Here is a 25,021-nt window from a genome sequence, read left to right on the forward strand (position 1 = left end):
GCTTGAAACCTCTACAGTGGGGTTCTCTGATACGCTGAATATGATGGCGTGATTTTCATTAAGATTCTATAACTTTTAATGGGTCTTTCCCCCTTTTTTCGAAAATCAGCCAAATTTTCTCAGGCGCGTAACTTTTGACAGGATTAAACTTGATGAAACTTATATATTTGAAATCAGAATTAAAATCTGATTCTTTTGATGTATCTATTGGTATCAAAATTCCGTTTTTTAGAGTTTCGGTTACCATTGAGCCGGCTCGCTCCATACTTACAGTTCGTTACCACGAACTGTTTGATTCTCATCTTAAGTTTGCTTTGCCCAATGCAAATGCCTAGTAAGGTGAAAGTGAATCAGGGACAAAACAAGTACGGGTCTATTTTGACCGTCACGAGTCCATACGGATTAAAATAGTTTCAAATTTTTGTCTTTTTAAGTTATGTTTGTTTTCTTTGCATACAATTCTGTCTACTGTACTAACTATTTATCTTATTTGAGTCGTTAACTGGCTAAAAGTCAGGAATAAGGTCAATTTTAAATCGTTAGCAAAATGAACTTGCAGCAGCTTGAACTTATGTTATTTTTGCACTGATGGTGACTTTTATAGCTTTTATTTAAGCAAAGTTAATCTAAAGCATATTTTAAGAATAAGTAACAAATAACCATACCCACAGTATGGGGTGGTATATTTGCTTGGATGTGTCTACAGCTAATGTTAAAGCCAATTGGGAAATGCCTATCCATGGTTTTCAAATCTGCTTTGGAAAAAAAAGAAAAATTTGTTCCCTTTTTCGGCTTCATTTGTGCAAAAGGTGTTTTCTTCATTTGTTTTCCCTTGGCCCCAAGACCTATGGATTTAAGATTTAAAGTTTTTTGTTGGTAGTTATTAACTTAAAATACGTTTTTTAAGAAGTCTTAAAAATTTTCGCCTGCTTGGATTTTTTTAGAACTCCTTTCCCCCATCTTTTAGGACATTCTCATGATAATAAATATATGCTGTTTTTTTTACAGACTAAGGTAAGCCTCGTTGTATGTAAATTACTGATACACACAGCAGCATAAACAATGTCATTTGAAAATAATATCGTTTGCTGGTGGAAGTGATGTAAGTGATGTGAAAACTCGCTCATATGCCCATGTGCAAAAGGACAGAGGGTCTCTATTCCCTGAGGTTCATTGTGACGAGCCTCCCCAGGACCTCCCCCTTGAGTTCCGATCCCCCAATGAAGATTTTTCAATATTCCATCATCAATTTTACTACAAGCACCATACCTGCATACAATTCCAAATACATTATTTTCAATTTAAATAGCTGATCTTCATCTCAGGAAAAAAAAACCTTTAACTATTATCAGTTTTTTTGTGTTTTTGATTAATTTCATCAATTTTATTATAATTTTGAGGATCAGGGAGTCAACCTGTGTTTCCAACACCTCCTCTACATACTTTTTCAACCATGCAACCACCGAATGCTGCACAGCAAAGACTTTTACAAGAAATGATAAGGTATAGACTGCCTTATGATTTAGCTGCAGCTAGTCATCAGCTCCTTGCAGCTTCACACCCAGCAGGTGGAGTTTCTAAATTAATAGGTAAGTCTTTTTTAACAATGCAAATTAATCGGCATTTATTTATCAAATTTATAAGTAGAGGCTACTGCAATCCACTTTGAAGGCTGATTAGGAATGAAATTTGCCTCACATTTTTTTTTTCATTTGACAGCAGTCTTAAGTTTATCCAGTTTAGGCTTTGAATTGGGTATACCGTACATGATGATCCGTCTGCCCGACGGAACATCATGTATTGGTTATGGGTGTAACCTAGATCAAAAATTCCTTTTTTTTCCCAGTGGTCAAATAATTCTTGGTAATGAACTGTAGGTAAGAAGCGAAATGGGCTAACAATAGCCGTAACTCTAAAACGGATTATTGGTAACAATATATACAATATACACTCGTATATATAGAAAAAAACGGCTTTTTATCGTGATTCTGAGGGTGTAAAATATACCTTTTCAGCTTAAATCCACCCACCAAAGGTTACAATCTTGAACAAAATATGTGTAGTTTTTGAAAAAGGCAAGACACTCCAAAAAGGGTACATAATATTAAAGAAAGTTATGCCATCAATTTCGACATATTAGAAAACCCCATTGCGGAGTTTTCAAACACCTATCCACAAAATGTGCAATTTCGAAAGAAAAAATTCGAGAAGAGAGATTACGGATGCGTGTTTATTTGTAATTATCTTTTTTCTCTTTGCTTTCACTTATGATATCCCCTCCCTCCAAAGAAACCTCAGTTTCGATCTGCACGAATTTCAAGAAAACCTCGTGTTTATTATTTAAGGCGATATTTGTGTATTTCTTTTATATAAGAATTTACAGGCAACCGAGGGTGAAAGTTAGATTTTAAAGCTATACCAATTGGTCTAATTTGGAGTATACTTTTCATAAAAAACTTATTACCAGGCATAAGGGGAAAGCTGCCACCGGCCTAGTACCTAAATTGAGCTTTACAGTCGAGTAAACGCTTTTCTATGAAATTGGTGTTATACAGCAAATTGCACTGAATCTTGCAATCACTGTACGGATAGTAATTCTAACGGTTAGTTATTTTAAGCTCAAGTAATCTAACGTGGTCTACTGTGACTTCACAATTTATTTTGTAATGAACAATAGTGCTTTCAGCAAATATAGTTTTAGTGATTGTGAGGCGGGATATTAGTTTAAGGAATTTAACACTGTTTAAAAATACACATAGTAAAACTAAAAGAGAATCTGTATCTCCCGCAAGCATGACGTCTTGCAGTAAATAGGACGTTTTTAATTTCGCTCAACGATCGGTAGTCCTATTGAATAAATAAGCTTTAATTATTATAATTTTCCTTCACTTTGTTTTCTTATAGGCCTATATATTTTCAAATGTATTACAAATTGTTGCAGTTATAAGTAATATGCAGTATGTATTGCAATATTGAAAAAATTAAAGGAAATAATAAGAAGAACAATAAGAAAACGTAATATAGAAAAAGGATAAAATAAGAAAGCCCATATAATAAGATGAAATAAAATATATAATAAATATATATTATAAGAATACAATATATAAAAATATATATTGTAAGAATATATAGTATAGTAGTATAAAGAATATATGATTCGAAAATATATAATTCGAATATATAATTAGAACATAAGCACAAGACCAATAGAATTCAAGGAAAAAAACTTTCTCCTCTAAAAATTCCTCTGGCCTTGTCTGCTTTTTCACAGATCTTATTATTTTCTTTGAAACTTCGTCACAACAGTCAGTTTACCTTCAGAGCTTTTTTCTAGAAATAACGTTTTAATTTTTTGGCAAATTCAACGGGCTTTAAACAAGAAAGTCAAATGAAACCAAAGCCTTGTAAATTCATTAAACTACCAGCCTTAAAAGCTGGAAATAGAAACGTCTTTTAAGTTATTTTTTTCTTCTAAATTTTGTTCTAAACTATTTTTTTAATCCAGTTTGATTCTTCGTCTTCTCCTTTAGAATCTGGTCATGGTTTCCATATATTTTATTTGCACGATTTTAAGATATTGTATCGGTAACGGTTTTGTTTGAAAATGTTTGAAAATTGAGGTTAAGAAGACCAAATTACTTATGTTAGGAATAAATGAGGATAGAAAGATGATACTAGATAACGAGAAGTTAACAATATCTTCACATATCTAGGTAACGTTATTAGTAAAGATATTGGAGACAATGAAGATGTGAATAGAGCAGCCAAGGGGCAGGGTGTTTTTTTTTTTTTTTTTTTTTTTTTTTTTTTTTTTTTTTTTTGCAGTAGAAAAAAGTTTGGAAAGGAAGATAAATCTTTAAACTAAGATTAGGAATCTAGAAGAAGCGGTAATCTCGACGACTTACCAGTCCTATTCTGAAATATGGGTAGGCCTACTTCGAAAAGCTGAGGAAGAAGTGCTAAATATTCACAAGAAAATATATCAGAAAATACTTGTGAACCAACGTTTGAATGACTTAAATCAAGCATTAAGCTATGTTTCCCGTTTTTTGGGTCTATAATGAAATAAAGATTAAAATGTCGAGATTACTTTTTATGGATGAATGATTCCAGGTTGCTATAAACTTTACTTTTTAACAAATCATCTGGGGCGAACCGAGAAGCATGTCATTGTTAAATGGGGCAAAAATACTTAGAATATCAACTTCATAGGAGAAAGAAAAGAATGAGGCTCTGAAGGTAGGCTCTGAATCTAGGCTCTGAACGTAGGCTCTGAACGTAATGAGGCTCTGACCATATGCATATTCATTGGCCTCTAGTGGTTTTCTGATTTGCTGTTAGTCAAAGTAGTAGTATTATGACTTTTTTTTGTTCTGGTGAATTTGTATATCAAAATACCGATTGGCCTGTAATTATATCAGCCTCACACGACATACATCCAATCTTATGTCATGGTTTAATGCTGGTTTATTATATTTCACCGCTGAAAACGTGCCCCCTTCAAGAAAGAAATTCGTGCATTCTTACGATAGACTGACTATCACCAAATTGAAGACGTTCTTGTTTTGTGTTTCTTGGCTAACATAATTATTACCACCTCTAAAAACCGCCTTGCATTTAGCAGGATCAATAAGACCTCCCGGGGTTATTGGTGGTTCAAAGCCAAAAGTCGCAACACCAACTGTCGTTTCGAAGATTGAGCAATATAAACGAGAGAATCCAACCATTTTTGCTTGGGAAATCCGGGAAAGACTTATAGCTGAAGGTAAGCTGCATAATAGTCCCTAACAATTTGCTTTATAGCTCTTACAATGGTTTTCTTATACCTTGGTTGCTTTGTATTAAGCATTTCTATTGTACATTTCTTTTGAACATATCGAAACACCAAACTCTCCAACTTAACTCTCAAAATATCAAAAATTTTATGGGTTTTTTTCGACATACAGTAGCTTTTTACTGTTTTCTAACTAACATTAATAGTTGGGAAATGAAGCCTTGGTATTGAAACCGTTTTTGCCTTGTCTTTTATGTCTAAAACAACCTTTTGCGTCTATACAACTAATCATTATTAATCGAATGACCAGAAACTTGAGAAATCACCCTAACTGAAGGTAAGCTACATAATAAATTCTAGTAAATAGCTCTGTAAGTTCTATCAACTTATATTATCCGTTTCCTTATATTTTAGTTGGTTCTCATTATACTCAATTAGGCTCAAATTAGGCTCATTAGGCTCAAAATTAAACCAAACATAAAGTTTAAGCAGATTTAGGGTGCCTTTCTGAGCTTTAGGGAAAAAAGTTAGAACTTTTCCCAAAATGCAGTAGCGTACTATAAATCATATTTTCTTACTAAAATTTATAATTGGGAAGTGGGACTTTTGATATCGAAATTGTTTTTTCCTTGTCTTTGATGTCTAAAATAACCTTTGTTGTCTAAACAACTAGCCCTTATTAAGAGTCAAATGACCAGAAACTTGGAAAATGACCATGGCTGAAAATTATGCTGCATAATAGCTTCCAGATATTAGCTCTATAAACTCTATCAGTTGATCTTGTACACTTTCAACAATCTTCATCAATCTACCAAAAATGTTCTACTTTTTTCTAAATACAGTAATGCACAACCTATGCTTTTTTCTTGCTAACAAGTATAACTGGGAAATGGATCTTTTGATATCAAACCTATTTTTGTCTTTCTTTGATGACTAAAATGAATTTATTTTTTGGAAAAACTGTTCATGATTAACAGTCAAAACACCAGAAACAATATAAAGCTCTCATTTTAAAAAATTAAAATTTAAAAAATTTAAACAATTAAAACAATTTAAAATTTAGGTTTTGAAACATAGCACCATAGCCTTAGCGTTGCGGTATTATTAAGGTTTTACAACTGATATTAAATATAACAGCATATAATCTAATATAAACCATTCACTAAAACAGCTGGGGTGTTAAACAGGTTATGCTGTGCAGGATATTCTTTTTATCTTATGGATACTTCCTCAATACCTTGCTCTTTACGCTAAAGTTTTGACTGTTTGTCCCAAGTTTTTTTAAACGGCTCCTTAGATGCAAGGGCCGTTCAATTAGAATAGGAAGCTTTTTTAAAAATGCTAAAAGCTTTAGCGTAAAGAGCAAGGTATTGAGGAGAGGGGCAACTCATTTTTATACCGAAGAGTTTCTTTTAGTTTTGATTTTTCATGTTAATCCTTACTTTTAGTAAAAAAAACTTGTTTTTTTGTTTAATATTTTTTCCACTGCATTAGCTACAAATCCTATCATTCTGGTGCGTGAGCTCCCTTCCTTAATACTTGCTATAAGCAAATGTTCTCTTTAATATAATTTCTAATCCTTAGATATATAAATAAAAAGAACAAGTTTTTTTTTTACTGAAAGTAAGGAACGACGTTAAAACTTAAAACGAACAGAAATTATTCCGTATATGGAAGGGGCTGTCCCCTCCTCAACACCTCGCACTTTACGCTAAAGTTTGAATCTGTCACACAACTTTATTTTTAAAAACAATAAAAAACTTTAGCGTAAAGAGCGAGGTATTGAGGAGGGGAAAGCCCCTTTCATATACGGAAAAATTTCTGTTCGTTTTAGGTCTTAACGTCGTTCCTTACTTTCAGTTAAAAAAAAAACTTGTTTTTTTATATTTAATTTTTTAACGTTTTTTTTTTGAACGTTTTTGAATTTATGCCGGTTTTGATTTTGGCTCACCGTACATGAATAATTAAAACGAAATTTGCATATTAATTTTACTTTTATTTGGTTCAATGGCTTTCTCGAAACTTGTTTAATTTTATTTTCCAACGTTTTCATTAGTAATAAATATACGTAACTTACGAATTAACTTACGTAACGAACTTGTTTTGTGTAAAACTTTTTTTTTTAAATTTAATTTCTGATCTTTTTTAAATAATGTGGGAAATCTGGAGTCCCCTTCATAGCAATTTCCCTTCCCCCATGAAAACTTCCTTCATGGAAAGATCTTCCCACATAACCCTGACCCCCCCCCCCACTACCGGAAAAAATCCCCTCTGAAAACGTCAGTATGCTTCCCAATAACCAATACTATACGTTAACATTGGGTAAAGTTCATAACTTTCAGACCTCCCCCCGAGGACTTCGGGGGATTAATCATCCTAAAAGACATAGTTATTATATTTTTCGACCACGTTTAACAAAATGGCTATCTCAAAATTTTGATCGGATGACTTTGGGAAAAAAATAAGCGTGGGAGGGGGCCTAGTTGCCCTCCATTTTTGGTCACTTAAAAAGGGCACTAGAACTTTTAATTTCCGCTCGAATGAGTCCTCCCATGATATTCTAGGACCACTGGGTCGATACGATCATCCCTGGAAAAAAATAAAAAAAAAATAAATGATCTTTCTTGTGGCAAAAAATAGAAAATTCCACATTTTTGTCTATAGAAGCTTGAAACCTCTACAGTAGGGTTCTCTGATACGCTGAATGTGATGATGTGATTTTAATTGAGGGTCTATATTTTTTAGAGGGTCTTTCCCCGTTTTTTCGAAAAACAGCCAAAATTTTTCAGGCGCGTAACTTTTGATGGATAGGACTAAACTTGATGAAACTTATATATTTGAAATCAGCATTTAAATTTAAATCTTTTGATGTATCTCTTGGTATCAAAATCCCGTTTTGTAGAGTTTCGGTTACCATTGACCCGGGTCGCTCCTTACTTACAGTTCGTTACCACGAACTGTTTGATAAATTTAAAGTATTTGTGTTACGAATCATGGAATTGATTTTCATTATACATGCTACCAAAGCAACAAAAACGCATACAAAAATGACTAAAAACGAAATACAACACAAAGAATCTTGGAAATAATAAAATACATATAAATGAATTAGTGGTGTCAAATCAATAAAATTTAAGGAGAGGGGGAAGGGCGACAATTAAGTGTATTCTAAATCAAGAGGGGGCAACAAATTTGTCACTTTTTCCAATTTTTCTAAAAAAATATACAAAAACAGGCATTGTTCATTGAGAACACCCCCTAAAAAGGTATTTTTCAAAATATAGGGGGTGGGGTGCAAAAAATCCAAGGCCAAATGCCATATATGCCTCTCCATTGATGCTACTAAAATTATAATATATTTTTAAAACTGCCCGACTTAAATAGAAATTATTTACTCTGTCCTGGAATAATTACTCTACCTTGAAAAATTGCTCTTACTTTTGACGATAAATATTATTTGTTAGAAAGGTGCTTTAGATGTTAGATATTTCATTGTATTTGAAAGGTATGTAGAAAGGCGCATGCGTCTTTTATCTCTTAAATACAAATAAAAACACATATCTTTTGTTGTAATTAATTAAAAAAAAAACTTTCCGAAAAAGAAGTTTTTCAAAGAAAAGTAAAGGTCATTTTAAACTTAAGATTAGCAGATACAAATACCTGTTAAAATTCAAAGTCAAAATGACCAAAAATTACTGTTAAAGAATAAATGAAACCCAAAACGAACAGAAATTAAATAAACAATAGCAGTAAAAAAAATACAAATATAAATGAATAAATAAATCTTAAAGCGAGTAATGCTTAAATTGAATATGCAAATCAAGTTTAAAAGGAAAAATTATTTTGCTATTGAAGTATAAATAAAACCCAAAACAAACAGAAATTTAAATAAACAATCAATGTAAACAAACATACAATAGATACTAACGTAAATGAATAAATAAATCGCTTGAAGCGCTTGAAACTTTCAAGCTTGAAACGAACAAAAATCACTACAAACAAGAGTTTGGGTATCGCCTCCTTCTCTCACTGTAAAAGTCTAAAACATACTGCGCCATTGCGCTTTACTGAAAACGAATTGCATTACAAATATTTTCTTTTGTACTTAATATTGAAAATAATCATTAAATTTGTAGTAAAATTTAGAACTGATGAGCTTTCAGCAATTAATATCACTATACATTAAATATTCAGTTTAGTTTATTAGTTCTTTCTAAAATTGTTCAAGATAAGTAGAGTTTCATTACAAACAAGAGTTTGAATACTGCCCCCTTCCTTAATTGTAAAAACCTAAAGCCTACTGCGTCATTGGTGCTTCACTGAAAAGAATTATGTTACAAATATTTTCTTTTCCAGTTCTTACAGCATTGCAAATGAAAATAAAATTACAGTGAAATAAAATCTTGAACTTATGGATCTTTGAACAATTAACATCATTGTATATCAAATATTAAATTTGATTTTGTTTATACTTTCCAAGACTGTTCAAGACACATACCGGTATAGCTTTCAGTAAAGCGCCAATGACGCAGTAGGTATTAGACTTTTACAGTGAGAGAAGGAGCCGATACCCAAACTCTTGTTTGTCGTGATTTTTGTTCGTTTCAAGCTTTATTTGAATATTCAGTTTAAGTTTCACTTGTTTTAAGATTTATTTATTCAATTCCATAGGTATCTATTGTTTGTTTGTTTTTATTGTTTATTTAATTTCTGTTCGGTTTGGTTTGCATTTCTACTTCAATAGAAAAATATATTTTTTGTTTCAAGCTTGATTCGCATATTCAATTTAAGCATTACTCACTTTAAGATTTATTTATTAATTTATATTAATACTTTTTGTATGTTTTTTTTGCTATGATTGTTTATTTAATTTCTGTTCGTTTTGGGTTTCATTTCTACTTCAATAGCATTTTTTTTTTGTTTCAAGCTTGATCTGCATACTCAATTTAAGCATTACTCACTTTAAGATTTATTTATTCATTTATATTATTATTTGTTGCATGTTTTTTTGTGCTATGATTGTTTGTTTAATTTCTGTTCGTTTTGGGTTTCATTTATTCTTTAGAAGTAATTCTGGTCGTTTTGAGTTTGAATTTAACCGGTATTTGTATCTTAAGTTTAAAATGGCCTTTACTTTTGTTTGAAAAACTTATTTTTCGAAATTTTTTTTAAAATTAATTTTTGTTCGTTTTTGATTGCAAAATGTTTAAAGTTTTAAAAATTTCTAATTTCAAAATATAACTGTTTTTTTCAAAATCAAATGTTCATCAAAGTATCAAAACTAGTATCAAAGTAACAATATCAAATAGTAAAATGGGTTTGTGTCAACCTCGGAGATTTTATTATCTGATGTTTGAACTATTTTTAACAAAATGGTTATCCCAAAATGTTTATCGGATGGGTTTGGAGAAAAAAGGGCATGAGGGAGGGAGCTAATTGCCATTCATTCTCTTTTGACTCTTTAGAAGTGAGCTAGAACTTTACGTAATCAATCAAATGAGCCCTCTCTGAAGTTGTCTGTACTCTGAAGTGGCCGTTACTATAGGCAGCGTTTCCTCTGTTGTGGTTAAAAACGAGCTAAAGTGCATAGTAAAAGACATAGTGGAATTAACCCGCATGTTTATTTCAGAGAATAAAAATTACAATAAACCAGATTTGACTATGGTTTCGCATTGAGAAATACACTTCGAAGATACCCTGAACTCGCCATACTTAACATACTCCCGAATACACTTTACTGTACTATCCTTTAAAATTTCTGAACTGTGGGATTTGGCTTTATACAGCCATTTTTCACACAGACGAAGTATATCCCCATTTTACAATTCGCACATCCACTATTAGTTCAAACGATAATTTTTTTTTCCAAAGGTCTATTGTATTTAACGGTGTTTAAAAAAAAGTATTTATAATGTCATCTAAAAATAAATAGAATGCTTAAATTTTACTAGGAAATGAATAAAAATGATTAGTAAATAAAATTTAACTGAAAATGAATAATAATCCGATTATAAATCAGCACGTTTGATTTGCCATAAGATGAGGGAATGGGTCTTCAGACCCATTATATGTTTTGTTTTTCTCTTAAGGAAATAGACATGAGGAACGGGGGAAAAATTAACATTTCTTGAAGTAAGATTATTTTAGATTATAGAGATTAGAATGTAAGAGATTTGCATATGGTTTTATGTTGAAAACTACATCTGGAATCACTTACAAATGAGGTGTTAAAATAATAACGATGTTTAAACATGCATAAAAACAAAGTTGAATTAAAAATGAATAAGAATCCTGTTGTATTTCTGCATTTGAAATTCATCATGAAATCAAGATGAGGTCTTCATTTCTTTTTCATGGATTTTTCTATTTTTTCTATTTTTTCCTATTTTTTCTTACGAAAATTGGCACAGAAAACTAGGGAAAGATTGGTATTATATTTGAGATTTTGAGTTAGACTAGAGCAGATTCGCAAACAGTTTAACGATAGAAACAATCATCGGTGATGGTTCTAAGACAGTCATGCTCCCCTTAGCTGGGGTGCTAAAATACATTTAAATTTATTGTAATTTAAAATCTTTGCCTGCCGGGTTTATGTAGCCATTAATCATACTGAGTTGACGGAACTAGCGTATTCTTGAAGATCAACGCTAGTTCCGACGGTAGATTAAATGACTGTTTCTTATAAATAATAACGATAATTATGTTTGAAGGTTAGTTAAAAATAATGCTTCATTGAAGATGAATAATTATCCGATCATTTTTCGGCATGTTTACTTTGCTACAAAATCAGGACAAGAGCCTTCAATGGAGCCTCTTCTTTTTTTCTTACGAAAATATTGGGAAGTATGGACAGGTTAGAATTAGATTGGAACAGCAGATTGTTTGTCATTGAAACTATCTATGGAGATGATTCTAAATAAGGCATACTTCTCAATTCAGAGAGAATGAGCTATCAAGTTTATCATTCATACACATCCATTAAACGTTAATTTCAATGATAAAGAAAAAAAAATGAAAATGTATATTGTTGATCTTTCACTTTTTGTTACTACTGTGAAAGGATACTCGGGCACTCTGCCAATGGACAAAGCCCGCTTGAAAGAAACAACTATCCTGCCTTAATAGATTTCACTCCATAACGACAACCCTTTGAAATTGATTTAATTTTTCAAAAAGGTGTTGTACCTGTCACTTTGCCTGATGAAAATTTGAGAGGAAAGGACTTAAAATTTAACAAATTGGTCGGTAAACTTTGTTCTTGAAGGGTGCCCAAATTTAATCACGTCAAACAAAAACATTAACGGCAGATTTAACGAGAAGAATTTATCATTCTCTTAAGTAGTGGCATTAAAGCTGTTATAAGCTTTGGTGGCTATTTGGGTTGTTCCACCTTACTCCTTATTCGAAACACTGCAGTACTTAAAAAAGGAAAAAAAAATGGTATGCTGACAAACCGTCTGCGTCGCGCAGTACCGATCTCCTGATTTACTGCCTTTAACCGGGAGTGCATTGTTTGATAGGGGTGTGGGGAGCAAATCATCCGACGCTCTCCGTGTTTTCTTCTAGATTTTTCCAGGTTACCCATTTAGATCTGGGTTGACTGTGGCTCAGCTTAAAGATTCACACCATTGACTCCCAATCCAAACCAAATATCCAGCGACACCAAACCCTTGACTCAAGCCCTTGTCCCAAGGATTTCAAGTCCAGTGCGCTAATCACTCCACTCGGCTCAGATTTAAGTACAGTGACTGAAAATTTTATAGTAACATTTGGGATACCTGTGAATTCACTAAACCGCTTTTAAGTCCTACCCTTCAACTTCTTCAAGATGGAGACTCCGTCTACACAAAGGATACTATGACAAGCATGTAGATATTTGTTCCAACTTTCATTTACTTATTTGTCAAGAGGTATATTAAGAAGATTGGGGAACAACAGACAAAATAAAGAGATGATAGGATACAACTAAATGAGCAGATAATAATGAAAACTTAGAGCATTTGGTATTTTGTATTATTGTAAAAATAAACAAGAAAAAAAAGACTAAAACATAATTTAGGACAGACTTTTTTTTCTCAATTGGTCTTGGATATAATATTTTCCTGAAAAAGAAATTCCGTAGATGTCTATTTTTAAGGATCTTCGTTATGTGTGGAATGAACAACCATGCTTCCTAAGACTCGGGTGTTCAATCTCCTCTTTTTTCTTTCGTTATGAAAATAGACAATTTTGTGTCTGCTTGCTTACTTACTTAAATCCCCAATATTCTTGTGTGGTTTTGAAGCCACTCTTCCTGCCAACTGATATTAAGGGCTCGGTAATTAACTTTACCTGGTGCAGTATGTGATACCTGGGCTATGTTAGCGATGACAAGTTCTCTTTCTGTCTTTGTCTTGATCTTCCTCGTGGATGAGGATAATAAAGATATGCCTCAGGAGCAATTTTTGAAACACGACTAGGCTCAGTTGACTTGAATTGATCGAATCATTGCAGTTATTGGATGTTGATTTTTTTTAGAATGGTTTCAGTGAACTGGAGCTTCTGGCTTACTTCCACATTCGTACCTGTTTAGTACGTCTTTGGTCCGTGGATGGAATTTTTATGAGTAAAAATAAAATCGTTTGAAAATACTCTTTTACCTCTATATACTGAAAAATAAACACTTTCGTGCTGTTACTTAAGGAACAAATTTGATTTTTATATGCTGAAAATGAAAGCGTTTGGCGGTCATGATATATTTATAACTATTCAGGAATGCTCACACCCCGTTATGTTTGAATGCAATATAAAGATCACTTCAAAATTTTTACCTTGACTCGACTAAAGCCTTTGTGGCTGTATTGGGGTATCTTCTCTTCTGGTAGTCCGACGCGCGTGTTGGTGATTTAATCAGTTTGGCCTTATACGAAGCAGATAGTGGGCAAATACTTACTTACTTACTTGTGGCGGGAATCAGGCGTTTCCACCTCGCCCGGCATCGATGATCTTGGAGACCTTCTTGAACCATGTTGAGCGATCTTCTGCCAGCTGCTCTGCAAAAGCAAGCCACTGAGTTGACCATCTATGTCCGAACTTTCTGAATCCCCCGATAGGTTCAAGGTCTGATTTGGCCAGGTTCCACCAGTTTTTCCTCTGTCCTCCTTGACGTCTCTTCCAGGAGCTAATAGGCTCGACTAGAAGTATTTGGCGAGGCAAGTATTCTGGCGGCTTCCGTAAAACATGGCCCAACCATTTCAAACGGCGTTCTTTAATAGTGAGTGCAATATCTCTCTGAATATTGCACATTCGATGTAGATCCGCGCTAGATATACAGTCACGCAGCTGTATTCTAAGAATTCATTGCAGACAGGTATGCTCAAACACCTTCAGCGTATTCTCATGCTGTTGTTTTACCAACCATGTTTCACATCCGTAAAGGAGAACGGTGCAGACTAGTGCCATGTAGATTCAAACTTTCGTTCGGACACTGACTTCACAGCAATTCCATAAGGGTTTCCGAAGGGAGGCAAAGACTGTCTGCGCTTTCTGTATTCTCTGTTGAATATCAGCGTCGGAGGATACGTCAATACATATTTGGGAGCCTAAGTATGTAAAACAGTTTACTTTTTCCAGCTGAACTTGATTGACAGTTAGTGTGAATGCTCCTGTGTCGTGGTTAATAGCCATGAATTTCGTTTTCTCTGTGCTGACTCTCAAGCCGATCAGGTCTGCCCAGGCCACCACGTTGTCAAGCATGTTTTGAGCTTCTGCGGGGTCTGACAGGAGGCCAACATCATCCGCATAATCGAGGTCAGTCAGTGAAAGATTCTGTCCGATCTGAACTCCTGGATAGGACGACAATGCATTTTCAAGCACCCAATCGACGCAATAATTGAACAGAGTCGCAGAGAGGACACACCCTTGTTTTACTCCAAACTCAACCAGGAATTCTTCAGTTTCTTCACCATAGACTCGAACTCGGCTCACTGACGCGTCATAGTATGCCTTCATCAGTTCAACAAACTTAGGCGGCATTCCGTCATTCTCTAGGATCTTCCAAAGTTTCTAGCGAGTGACAGAGTCGAAGGCGGCAATGAAGTCCAGGAACATCAAGATCAGGGGTAGATTGTACCTTTCAAACTGCTGGATAATGAGGCAAAAAACGAAGATATTATCAGTACAGCCTCTACCTGGCCGAAAGCCGGCTTGATTTTCTCGGGTTCTTTCCTCCCTTGCCCCTTTGAAGCGGTTCAAGAGTACGATCCCGAATATTTTGACCGCAATGTCTATAAGACTTATTCCGCGGTAATTTTTGCATTCGGTTTTATCTCCTTTCTTACAGAAAGGGAGAATGACTGATGTCTTCCAATCTTTTGGGAAAGAATTGGTCCTCCACACTTCTTCGAGAATGCCATGGAGCTGTTCAATATAGGTTTGTAATTACGATTTTATCCCTCGCAAGCTCAGCCTTGGGTTCACGTTCTGACCAATCCTGCGAAGGCTAATTTATAGCAGGTTGGAGGATATGAACTACTCAGTGAAGCTGTTGACTTTTAATGTGGTCCGTGATGGCGTGGAAGCAGTAAACGATTTTACTGAGGACTTCATTTGATGCCAAGTCAATGTAGGCAATTCTCAATATGGAGTATAAGTATCTATTTTCAGATGTAGAAAATCTTCACTCATCATAGTTTTATTGACCAGGTTTCACTTAAATATAGAGCTATAGGGATTATCGGAGAGTCATAAATTTGGATCTTCCAAGAAGCTGCTAACTAGTTCTTATATTATGAGCGTCCAAAGTTTTCTTTTTTTTATTTCAATTTTACCGGGTAAATATCAAAGTAGGAGTGAAAATCTACGTTTTTAAATTTTCGATGTTAGCAGATTTTTTTTTTTTACTTTTATTATGTTTAGAGATAAAAGTGTGTTTTATAACTTTTGTTAGTATTCTCATTTTACGTTGTTTTTAGTCTCTGGTGAATCTGATTTTCGCTTTTCAAGCTCAAATTTGTCACATATTTAAGCTGAAGAAAGATGAAAATTTCGAAATGGTATCTATCATCTGACACCAGGCCCAGCTTTATTCACCCGCTTTCTACAATTTGTATTACTATCGCGAGGGGAAATTTTCAAGTACCTACTACCTATACCTATTAAGTCTAAAGTGCAAATAGAGGTGGTTTGAAAGGGGTTAAGGTTCTTCTGGGTCCAACTGTCTGGGTCCTCCGTTTCAAAAGGTTGTAACACACCAACTTTTCTGCTGAAAGTTGTTAGTGGGTTGGCCATGGGTGCACTTGGGTCCTCCAGCGGTTTAGATTGAAAATTGTTTTCAGATTGTTTTCAGGAAGTGACAAAATAGTGTTAGAGAGTGTCCGAGAAAGATTTTTTTATTTGTTTCATGCTTTGTTAAGGTTTCTGTTCCCTGTGGAACAAGAGATTTTGCAACAAATTTACAGTTTTAACTTGTACCGAAAGGACAAGACACATTCTCATTCTCAAATCTCTTCATTCACAAAACCAGAATTATGATATTACCTAGGTTTTTTTAAAAAAAATTTTACTTTTAATTACTTACAAAAAGGAATTTTTTTTCTATTTTGCATGTTTCAGTGTATTTTTTTTATATGCATATTTTTCCGAATCAATGTAAAATATGCAAAGCCAATTCCAAAAATATGGTCTAGTAAGTGTATGAAACTGAATGTAAGCTATCGAATAATAGTATTTTTTCTATTAAATTGAAACATGAAAACCGCAGAACTATAGAAAATAACATATATCATGTATTACAGATAATCTAACGATAATCCAAACTTAGGAGACTGGACGCCCCTTTCCCGCGCCCATCTTAGTTTTATGCTAAAGTTTAGCTTGTATGGTAATTTTCTGAAAATAAGGACTCATTAGGTATTACTTTACACACGTAAACTTAAGTTTCCTAAATGTGAGGCAAAAGTTCTCCACTTGAGCATAATTTTTCCCTAATGTTTCGGTACTTACAACTGATTTTTAGCTTAAAACTAAAAAATAACGTACCTAGCTAGAACTTACACTGGGTACAGTAGACTTAAGCTGCGCAAAAATCACCAATGAACAAATGGTTTACAATAAAATAGCGAATTTGTTTATCTTAGGCTTTTATTTTTCAGAAGAAGCGAACAAAAATAGGTAAGTTGGGAAAGTGAGCAAAAAGAGACGTAAATAGTTCCTCACTAAACAATATTTTTTTTTGCACAGAAAACATTTTATCAGTCACACTTTCCTTAATCTTTAAATTTGGAAATATTTCAAAACCCTGGGATTGAGCCAAAAGATACGGTAACATCTTAATTTTAGAGACGCATGGTTACCGAAGATTCAAGGGAACCCTCATAAAACACGTCGAGTTTATTACCTGGTACTTTTAATCTACCATCACAGTTGGACCTATCACAGGCCAAAATACATCAAATACAAAGAAAAATGATGAAAATGCAAAACGAATTTTTACACTATATTTATTCAGTTTTCTTGGAGGGATTCTTCCGGTAAACCATGAGGGTGCTATTTCCCCTAACTCTCCTACGTGTCATTATCCCCTTATCCTTCAATGATATAGAATTTGAAAAAAACAATACAATACAGCATTAAAAACTCCTGGTAGGCCGCAAAGCTTGAATCATGAATAATATTTTAAAATAATTCCTGCTATAAGTTCATGTTAATTTCCTTAAAATAATACGATTTTGTTTCCTGAACATCTTGAATAAATTATAAAAATAAAACACTTAGGGTAGAACTGTTTCGTTCCTAACGTTGTCAGGCAAGCTAGCGACAGGTCACTTGCCCATCTCCTTCTCCCCTATATCCTCCTAGACAATAAATACACCATTCTTAAAAAAATTTATTGAACTCTCGATATCCTAAATACTTGGTTCAAAAAGTGCTCACAAATCTAATAGAGTTAATCAATTTCTAATATGATTAATGAATACAGACTCACAAAAGAAAAACGTGTCTCTTTCTAATTCATTTTGACGAAAAAAAGTTAGTTTAACTCTTTTGCTTCCAATGTAATGACGTAAAGAAAGAATTGACGTTTAGTTGGCACATTACAAGTTGATTAACGTCACCTCAATCACCCATTTCTCATTCTGGCTATGAACGGGCACGTACAAGCCGATTTTTGTTGGGGGAAGGGATCAAATTTTTTATAACTTGAATATGACGTACTCGGAATTTTTAAATTTAGAATTTTGGGGAGTCTGGGCCCTGAACTCCCTTCCTGTGTATATTACCTGGCTATGAATGAGTAGTTTTGAAGTTATTATTACTCCTCGATGCTCACATCCGTTTCAATTTGTATCAATGACGGGTATTTATAATTCATCACTGAAAAGAGCATTGAAAAGCACAATGAGTGGTGACTAGTGTCGAAACGCTTGCTTTTCGGAAGAGCAGAAATTGAAAACAATAAAAATTATGACATGGATAAACAGGAGTGAAGAAATGGTTTGGGTGCATGTCGAATCACGCTTTTGATAGGTAGTTTTGGTGCAGTCAGTAGACAATTAATTGACGAGAAACGTTGATAAAAATCCGTGGCAAATTATGTATGAAAGCTTTTTGAGGAGACAAAAGATATCTGCCACAGATGTTTTCTTATTTAAAATTAATTAAAAATAGCTCAGCCATTAACAATAAGTGTGAATTGTTTTTTTTATATGAGTAGAAAACTTACTATGTAAATTCAACGCTCTATCATGCCAAATAATAACAATAACATAATTTTTTCAAAGGTAGGTCACTTGGATCATATCGTTATGGCTGGAACCTCTGTTTTTCGCTTTTTTTTCAGGACCAGGGGAGAAGAGTTAAATTTAAAAAACGTAAACAAAGCTAAATGTGTCAAAACTTCAAAAAACAAAGCTGTGGAAAGAATCACAAACATCCCAAAGTTACAAGGGGAATGGGAATGGATCACCCAGAGGAACTCAGGTTTCAAAATTGGGTAGGCTGTGGCTAATTCAGAAGTAAACTAAAAGTACTAGCATCCTTTTAAGTAGCCAAAAGAATTATACCACAGAAAAGTGACGTTTTCTGCCATTACCACAAAACAATAAACCACTCCCTCCACGTAAGTGCTGAATTAGACAGAATTATTTTTTACTCCATTACATTTTTTTAAACTTGGAATTTAACCCTTTTTGTAACAACTTGCTTTTTTTCCAAAATTTGGTTATTTCATAGCTTCAAAACATTAGTTATTTTGAAAGTTGTTTCGTTCAACCTTATCCTAGGCTAATAAATGTAGCCATATTATCCTAGCACAGACATTTTGGGCGATGATGGTTAATTTAATTTCCGTTTTGTGGAATTATTGGTTCATCATACAAAGAAAATTGTTAAAAGATATTACATAAAACATATAGTAATTGAAATAAAAAAAAATTGAACAATTTTACTTTTAATTTACGCAGTATGATTATTTGCTGTGGTTTAAACTTGCCTCTCCAGTTAAACTCCTGATATATACACTAAAATAACAATGATTTTCCATTAAGACTATTATTTTTATCCATGCTAGTTTGCCATGAAATTTTTTTTTAGTAATAGAAAAGTTTTATTATGAAAAACTCTGCTTACAAGACAACTATAAATTGCAGAGTTAAACTAAACACATTTTAAAACTGTAAATAAACGTTAGTGGGGTGCCATGGGTATAAGAATTCTATAAATTAACCCAATGGTATCAATTAAGGAGGAGAAGGCAGGCAACCAGCTGCTTGTTACTCCTTTTTCATGATTGCTCAATATTGTTCAGCTTTTTGTTGTTGTTTTATGTATCTTATTATAGCGGTTCTTGAAATATCAAGAAAACCTTTGCCCCCCTACATTTTTTTTTATATTTACGCCCCTGAATGAACCACTATAAAACACAAAAACCTTCATATATTGATAAGGGACGATTTAACGCCAGGCCATTACAATTAATGTCCTCTTAATCCAAGGGTTGAATCTTTATTTCGTTTGAATACCTAAAAGTTTCTTATTTCATCCAAGTCTTCATGCATTTATTGAATTAATAATGAACCTATATTAAGTAGGTGACTCTGTTGATTTCAAGATGATAGTGTTTGCCCAAAAATAAGATTTGTCTGATATTCTTTTGTTGAAATTAGTGTTGCAGTATTACTTTAAGGACTTCTTGCTTGTAGTTACATAATATATCTCCGGATACTTTTATTTCACGTAGTAGAGTACAAGGCCGTATCCAGGGGGGAGGGGTTACCCGGTTTGAATCCCCCCCCGCCGAAATTTATAACCCGAGTCAAAAATTAGTTGAAAATTAGTAAAACCTTAGGAAAAATTAGTGAAATTAGTCGAAAACCGAGTCGAAAATTAGTAAACGCCCCCCCCCCTGAACAAAAATCTTGGATCTGCTCTTGGTAGAGTAGCTTTTCTCAATTTTCGCTTCTTGCCCAAGGAACAATATCAGAAACCAAGGATAAGCCACTTACTGGTGGATGTAAGCTTAAATAGCACTTCATAATGTATCAAATGCAACGTGTAAAAAATAAACTGATCTTTGTTGATTATCAAAGCAAAAAACTTACCCAGGCATTGATGTTTATTAACATTGATTGTGCTTATATTTTCTTGATTATAGTAATATAGAACTTCAGAAAAGTGCGGGTCATCTTTGGATACTGCATTCAAAACCCTTTATTCCGCTGAGTCATTGATATTATTAATTTTATTATAAACCTTATTACGTTTGATTAATGAGTATCAGGCACCTGTTCAGGTACCTTTGAATTAATACTGATGGAAACTTATTCAGAGGTTCCCTGGTTTTGTGTAGTGTTACATTTGACTTTAAAGGCTACAAAACGGGCATCATACCTTCAAAAAAATGGATAGGCATATCGAAATTGACTCGCTACAATAGACTAGTTACAATGAAATAAATTAATATATTAGTCATGCTTTAACCTGGTTTTCTTGTGGTTTCTTTTGAAAAAGTTCCTCTGCAGAAGAATTTTGCTTCTTTGCATCAAATATGCTTTCCAGCATAGCTGCTGCTGCAGCTTATTTGCTGCTGTAGTATAGCTCTTTTAAGTTTTCTTGCCATTTTCTCCTTTGTCTGCAGACTGAAATAAAAATATTTAAGAATATAAAAGCTAAATCCATAGTAGAACAAAATAGCATTGAAACAATTAGGACAAATTTTTGTCCTTCTAAAATATAGACTAAAAAAATTTCGTGACGATATTTGATCAGCTTAGATGAATTATCTATTTATATCAATGGATCAAAGAATATGAGTCTCAGTTATTTTGGTCACTACACACCGCAGGTTTTCTTTTTTACACAACTAAATGGAATGTTTTAGCTTTTTACTCTTTTCTTGAAATGGTCTCTGTTGAGACTCTCTCCTAACATTTATTTTTAGAGGGAAATTTATTCTTATAACCAAGAGGATATATATTTAAGTTTTAAAAATGAGAGATTATATTCGATTTCTTCCTAAAATGTACATATCAATTTGCACAAAATCCTATGAAACGGAACTTAGGTGAAACGTGGCTAAGCACGTGATTTTCATTAACCTAATGCTTGTGCCACAATGTACGATATATAGTACCATGGTATAAAATGACACAGGGTGTGCTAACACAGAATTCGATTTACAGTAAGTAATAAATAAACTTTTTAAATATAGGAGTATGCACTTCAAATACTGCACCAAGTGTGAGCAGCATTAATCGAATTCTACGCAACCGAGCAGCAGAGAGAGCTGCAGCAGAATTTGCTCGAGCTGCCGGCTATGCAACCATATACCCAACAGCAGGTCCAACCGGCATAGGAATTCCTTTTCCATGGCCTTCTCCCTTATGGCACGGGATACATTCGGCCCATTTTGGAGGAGGATTAGTACAGCCAGTTTCACAAGGAGGTGTCTCGTCATTAATGCAGCCTGGAGTTCTTCGCTCCTCTTCAGTAGCATCAGCCAATTCCACACAGCCATCTCCGCCCCTTTCAGTGGGTTCAAGCAGCTCACCTATTCTCATGGAGAAAGATAAGAAATCAGGTATAGAGTTTTTTGTTATTAGTCTTGATCAATCTAGTAATACAGTCAAACATTGCCATCGACATTTTATTTCCAGAAGAGGTTTCTAGTCAATTTTTATTTACGCAATATATCGGGCGGTCCTCTGTCGTGTTCAACAGTTTTTTTTTTTTTTTTTTTTTTATTTAGTCTCTGCTTAAAAACGAACCAGGAAATAAAATGAATCACTGATTGGGAAACAATCATCGAAAACGCTAAACAACAAGTAAAACAACACTAAAAAGGTTTCTCTTGACCGGAAGATCAGTCATTTTATGTTCTGGTTATTTTTTCTATCAGAGATTTTAAATTGTTAAATAGCCTGATTATGACACGACAAAGGACCAAGCAAAATAATTCTATTAAAATGAATTGATGCGCGAATAAATATAGCTGCAGAGCTTTAGCACCTTCTAATTCCAATCTTCGAAATGTCGAACTCTTGATAAAAAAGACAAAATAATACAATATTATCAATAGGGTTCGGCAACTGAAACGATAAATAGCTTCAGTTCGTGACTTGAAATTGGATAGAATTTCGGAATATGTACGGAAAGTTAATTGAAAATTATAACGTGCAGTCTAAAAGAAGATTTCATTCTGGTAATGCAAGATGCAACATGTGTTTTCTATCTGATCCAACATGCATTAGTGATTGTGATTATGTGTAGAAAATTTCGAAGACCCCACTGCCTTTCCATTGCTATAAATAAAAGTTCAAATGGGCATAAATTCCTTTAATGGACAGTGACAAATTTAAAAAAAATACTAGATATTACTAGTATTACCACTTTGATATTTCGAATACTACTTTGAGTATTAGTACTGATGACTGTTACTGCATACGTAACCGAAAAATCTAGTATTTCTTGCGAAATTTATTGTTCATTAAAAGAATTTATCCCTATTTGAAATTTTGTTTATCGTGATTATGAGTAAATGAATTAGTTTATTTTAAAAAGTATATAATGACTATACAATTCCTTTTTGATACTCAGACCACCCCTCACTTTCCCTTATAAAAAAGCATTAAAATCATCTCTTAAAGGGATTATGTCTCCATCATAAATAATTTCCGAGACCACACTGGCTAATCATGATAAAACATAAAATTGCGAAGAAAGAACGAAAACGAGGACAATTAACAGCCAGTGAAAAAATTGAAAAATGATGCAAATATTTCGGTCTGAGAAAAGGTTATTGAGATAGGGTTGTCCAATTTTATTTTTGTGTTTTCATATTAAGGTTTGGTTTTTTATATTTTTATCAGTTTTATTCTGCACTGAGGACGGTCAAGCGGAGGTCTTGACCGAAATATTTACAGAGTTTTTCAATTTTTTCACTGGCTGTTAATTGTCCTCGTTTTCTTCCTTTCTTCGCAATTTTATGTTTTATCATGTCTCCATCACCGCAAAATTCCAGACATTACTGGAAAATTTGCTAACAAAAATTTCACAGTTGTCGTTTATATATGGTTTGAATATTATCCTGTTATATTTAATATATTGTTTGAATAACATAGTAAGTTTTTTCACGGGGAATACTATCAGTGGAATATTTTAGGGGAGGGGAAATATAATGAATCCCAAATAGACAGTAGATACTCAAATAATATTATAAAGATCCTACAGACAATGGTTTTATATGAATAAGTTGGCTTGCACTATTAAGAAATGCTATGAGACATAAATTTTTCCTTTTTAAATTCATTTAGTGTTGTATAGCAAATTTATTTTAAAGGGTTCAATAATCCCAACCTTGATAAGAGATTTGCCTTGTTAATCAGAAGGAAATTTGTGTATTTTTAATTATACAATTTACCCCTCCCCTCATCTATAATTGAATAGCCTTTAATACGGCTGAAGTGCACATTTTTCAAAATAACGAAATAAATGTTTAAATTTCATGAAGATCATAAAAGAATCTGGTGAAAAACCAAAGGAACAGCGTCGATAGCAATAATTGGTAGGAGTGGTGAAACCTCTAGGTTTTTCTTCCTGCGCAATTTCTCTAGAGAAACATGCTAATCTTAAACGTTTTCGAAACCTCTCGTCGATCTCCTTGATTGTTAGTCAAATAGCTAAAAAATTATTTACTAAATTTTATCTTTTGAAGTCTATTATCCACAAACTAATTTCTGTGAAAACAGCTCCATGCCAATCAACTGAAACAAATGGATAATTCAACAATAGAGATAATTGCACGCATGCTTATTTCGCAAAGTATAATAATGAGCGTACGCTCATTAGACCTTGTGACAGTGCAATGGTTGAGATGGCACATAAAAACTCCGTGAACTTCATTTCAGACCTGCCTCGAACATAACGTACTCCCTTAAAGAGTGACGTCTCTTGCACACTTTGCCTCCCCTATCATTACTAACAATTTTCTATAAGCTTGTGAAAACTGAATTATCAACTAAGAAAAATACAAGATTAATGGTCCACTGAAATATTGAGCGCCAAATTTAATAATAAAAAGTTCATATTCAAGTAAAGATCTAATCTTCTTAAGAGCTCCAGATAAAGGGACATTAAGCATCATTGTCAATAAGCATTTGGTCGTCCTGTGATCAGCAGACGTGGAAGTATCAATAAACATTTAAATGTCACAAGTTTAATAGATATTGAAGGGCGTTAATAGTCATCATCAACAGGGTTTGACTGTCCAGCAAATTTGAGGTCATTTGATTGGAGGTCAACAAGCAGGAACGGAACTACTAAGTATCATGATCAGTGAATTGTCTGTTTGAAGCTTAACAGATATTACGCATCATCATCGACAAAGATTTGGAATAGCATTTAAAACACTACCATGTATTAACTGTAAAACTCAAAACCCATCTAGCTTCACTTCACTTTTACAGACGAAAAGAATAATATTGTTTTTGCTTATTTATTTTCCCGTTTCAACGTGACAACACTGACATAGGAGAATTGCAGCAGTAGTAGCAAACAAAAGGATTATTTCGCAACATAATAATTAATTTCATACTCTTTTTATTTTATCCAATCGTTTAAGTGTTCTCACTCTATTTAGCTTTCGTGGTACTTAGCCACAGTATCGACAATTATATATATATATATATATATATATATATATATATATATATATATATATATATATATATATATATATATATATATATATATATATATATATATATTTGCTGT

General features: G+C 33.4%; 1 protein-coding gene across 3 annotated transcripts in view; it reads left to right on the plus strand.

The window, feature by feature from the left end:
• LOC148953349 (uncharacterized) overlaps nucleotides 1–25,021 on the plus strand; it is a 49,142-nt gene that overhangs the window by 12,525 nt on the left and 11,596 nt on the right. The window contains exons 2-4 of one of the 3 annotated variants that reach the window (XM_089087637.1): nucleotides 1,407–1,589; nucleotides 4,622–4,765; nucleotides 21,462–21,830. In XM_089087637.1, coding sequence (XP_088943763.1) covers nucleotides 1,407–1,589; nucleotides 4,622–4,765; nucleotides 21,462–21,830 — 696 coding nt within the window. Of the gene's footprint in view, nucleotides 1–1,400; nucleotides 1,590–4,621; nucleotides 4,766–21,461; nucleotides 21,831–25,021 lie in introns of all 3 variants that reach the window. The other 2 variants (XM_089087636.1, XM_089087635.1) reach the window with 2 other exon arrangements.

Source organism: Artemia sp. Qi Xiang Cuo, chromosome 4 (assembly GCF_049724085.1).
Source record: "Artemia sp. Qi Xiang Cuo chromosome 4, ASM4972408v1, whole genome shotgun sequence".
Lineage (NCBI taxonomy): Eukaryota > Metazoa > Arthropoda > Branchiopoda > Anostraca > Artemiidae > Artemia > Artemia sp. Qi Xiang Cuo.